This window comes from Saprolegnia parasitica (assembly GCF_000151545.1).
Source record: "Saprolegnia parasitica CBS 223.65 unplaced genomic scaffold supercont2.1186, whole genome shotgun sequence".
In the NCBI taxonomy this organism is placed as follows: Eukaryota; Oomycota; class Saprolegniomycetes; order Saprolegniales; family Saprolegniaceae; genus Saprolegnia; species Saprolegnia parasitica.
This window is the reverse complement of record NW_012157580.1, coordinates 1-2306: the sequence shown is the minus strand read 5'-3', so window position 1 is coordinate 2306 and position 2306 is coordinate 1. Positions and strand designations below refer to the sequence as shown.

Genomic DNA, 2306 nt, shown 5'->3' with positions numbered 1-2306 from the left:
GACCCGCCGGCGTCACGGACGAAGGGCAGTGGACATACGAGGTGCTCGTCTCGGTGCTCGGCACGCCCGCGCTCTTGCCGACGCTGCTGCGGCCAGAGCTACCGTACTTGATCCCGCGCTGCTCCGTGTGCCGTGTCGAGTGCACGAGCGAGTGCGCTTGTGGCACGCACTTTTGCTCGCGCGACTGCCAGCGCGCGCAAATGAAGCGCCATACGCGGTCCTGCGACGCCAAGCGCAAGCAGTTTGCGTACGCGACGCAGCTCACGGCCAAGTACTGGGAGCTCCGCGGCCAGCGCCCGTCATAAAATTAAATAGAAACGCCTCGAGCACCCTCTCACGCTGTATTCAACGCATCCCAAGGGACGATGGCCGAGTCCAAGCCAGCGAGCATGTTTAGCCTCATCCAGCGCATCAGCGGGGCGGGCGATGGCGCGGGCAGTGACGACGAAGACGGGCAACGCAACAACGACGACGACGACGATGATGGCGATGACGATGACGATAATGATGACGACGACGAGGACGACGACAACGAAGAAGACAAGCTCGCCTTTATTGAGCAGAACCCGCCGCTGGCCGCGATCCTCGACAAGTGGTGGCAGAGCTGCCTCACACTGCTCGATGGCGACCGCAACGGCACGATCGAGCGCGGTAAGTCGATTTGCACCTCTTGGCACTGGCATCGGCGAGTAGGCGAGTATGTCAACTTGTACAAACGGCTCATCTTTGGCACGTCGCGCATGTATGGGAAGAAGGCCAAGCTCAGCGACGACATTGACGCGCTCATCGAGGTACGCGTTGGGTTGGCGCTGCACTCGGCACGACCACGACGTGTGTAGGAAGACTGGCAACGCGACAGCGGCGGCTTGATCTCGATGGACAAGAACCGGTTTTGTTTCTCCATTTACGAGCTCGCTGAGGTGTGGGCGCGCGGCCAAAAGGTCAAGGCATACGTCGCCTATCTCACGGGTGGGTATCCTCTATTCGCACCATGTCGATCGATGCCAACGGGTAGAGCTCCACGAGTGGGTGTTTGTCAAGTTTGCCGACGACGCACCAAAGTCGGTCAAGAAGACGCCGCGGTCGACGACGAAGACAGCCAAGACACCCAAGCCCAAGACGCCGCCGCCCGCCAAGACATCATCAAGGGTGACACCGAGTCCTTCGATCCCCCAGCGTCCAAGCGCCAAGCCGACACCAGTACGTTGCCTTCTGCGCTCTTGTTTGGTCGAGGTTGCGTCGTTGCGTGGCTAGCGTCCCGACATCCTTCTTCTCGCGCCGCCCGTCGTCGTCGACGGTCCGGTTGACACACCCTTGGCGGTTGTCGATGTCGCCGACTTGATGGAGCCTCCGTCGATTCCAATGCCCGAGCCGCAACCGCCGACCGTCGACACGCCAAGCCACGTGAAGGCCAGCAACTCGGTCGAAGCTCGCATCGCTCTCCAAGTCTGTTGAGCGTCCTCCCATCCAATCCACACATGCGTTTCCTTTAGGACCGCATCGAGGCGTGCCAGAAGCTCTTGCAGCCGCTCGCGCGCGTCTCGGAGATTGCGTGGCTTCGCTGCACAGCCCGGGAGGCCGACGGCGTTCTTTCCGACAGCTTGATCACCGCGCTGGAGATCACAGGTGATAGTGTACTATTCCCAACGAGTTGCATCCATGGCATCCGGCATGTAGAGCTTGGCGAGCACGTCTGTGAAAAGGTATGAATTTGGGTGGCCACCCTACCCCTCGATCATTCCAACGTAGCTCCGACGGGCGATTCTGTCGGCTGAGACTGCGCACATCCCCGACCTGACCGCGTACGTGGACGACGCCGAGCGCGACGTGCACTTGTACATTGCGCTCGTCACTGAGCTCGCCAAAGAGGCGCCCAAAGCGAACAAGTCGCCAAAGAAAAAGGGCGTGCGGCCACCCAAGCCAACGCCGGCGCACGGCCCGTCGCACCACGAGCTGTGCTTTGGCTCGCACGCGCTCTCGTTCGACTTGCCGTCGATGCAGACATATGCAACGCGCGTCGCACCGTCGTACGCCGCGTACAAGACGAAGCCATCCGTGTTGTTGAAATAAATACACGCACCATATATGTGTATGTCCTACTCGGCGCCATCGAGGCGGGTTCGAAGCGTCTCCCACGCGACGCGCGACTCGGTGCTGAGCGTGCGGAGGTCTTCGCAGCACTTGGCGAGGCTCCGTGCGACATAGATCGACCGCGTCGGCTCGAGGTCCTTGAGCTGCCCGACAACGCTCGCCTTGAGCGCGTCCAGCGTCGTCTTTGCGACTTGGTAGTTTCGACTAGCGCGTCA

At 61.1% G+C, this 2306-nt stretch overlaps 2 protein-coding genes across 2 annotated transcripts; one reads left to right on the top strand and one right to left on the bottom strand.

Moving 5' to 3' along the window:
• Window positions 1-320: 320 nt before the first annotated feature.
• Window positions 321-870, top strand: SPRG_18421 (hypothetical protein; the record flags this gene model as incomplete). Its single annotated transcript, XM_012357858.1, has 3 exons — window positions 321-651; window positions 694-791; window positions 844-870. The coding sequence occupies exons 1-3, from the start codon at window positions 366-368 to the stop codon at window positions 868-870; spliced, it is 411 nt and encodes a 136-aa protein (XP_012213248.1). The 5' UTR covers window positions 321-365.
• Window positions 871-2096: 1226 nt separating this feature from the next.
• SPRG_18419 (hypothetical protein) lies at window positions 2097-2303 on the bottom strand (the record flags this gene model as incomplete). The annotated part of the gene is made up of 1 exon (XM_012357857.1): window positions 2097-2303. A coding segment is annotated over one exon (207 nt), but the record flags the coding sequence as incomplete, so codon positions are not given.
• Window positions 2304-2306: the final 3 nt, after the last annotated feature.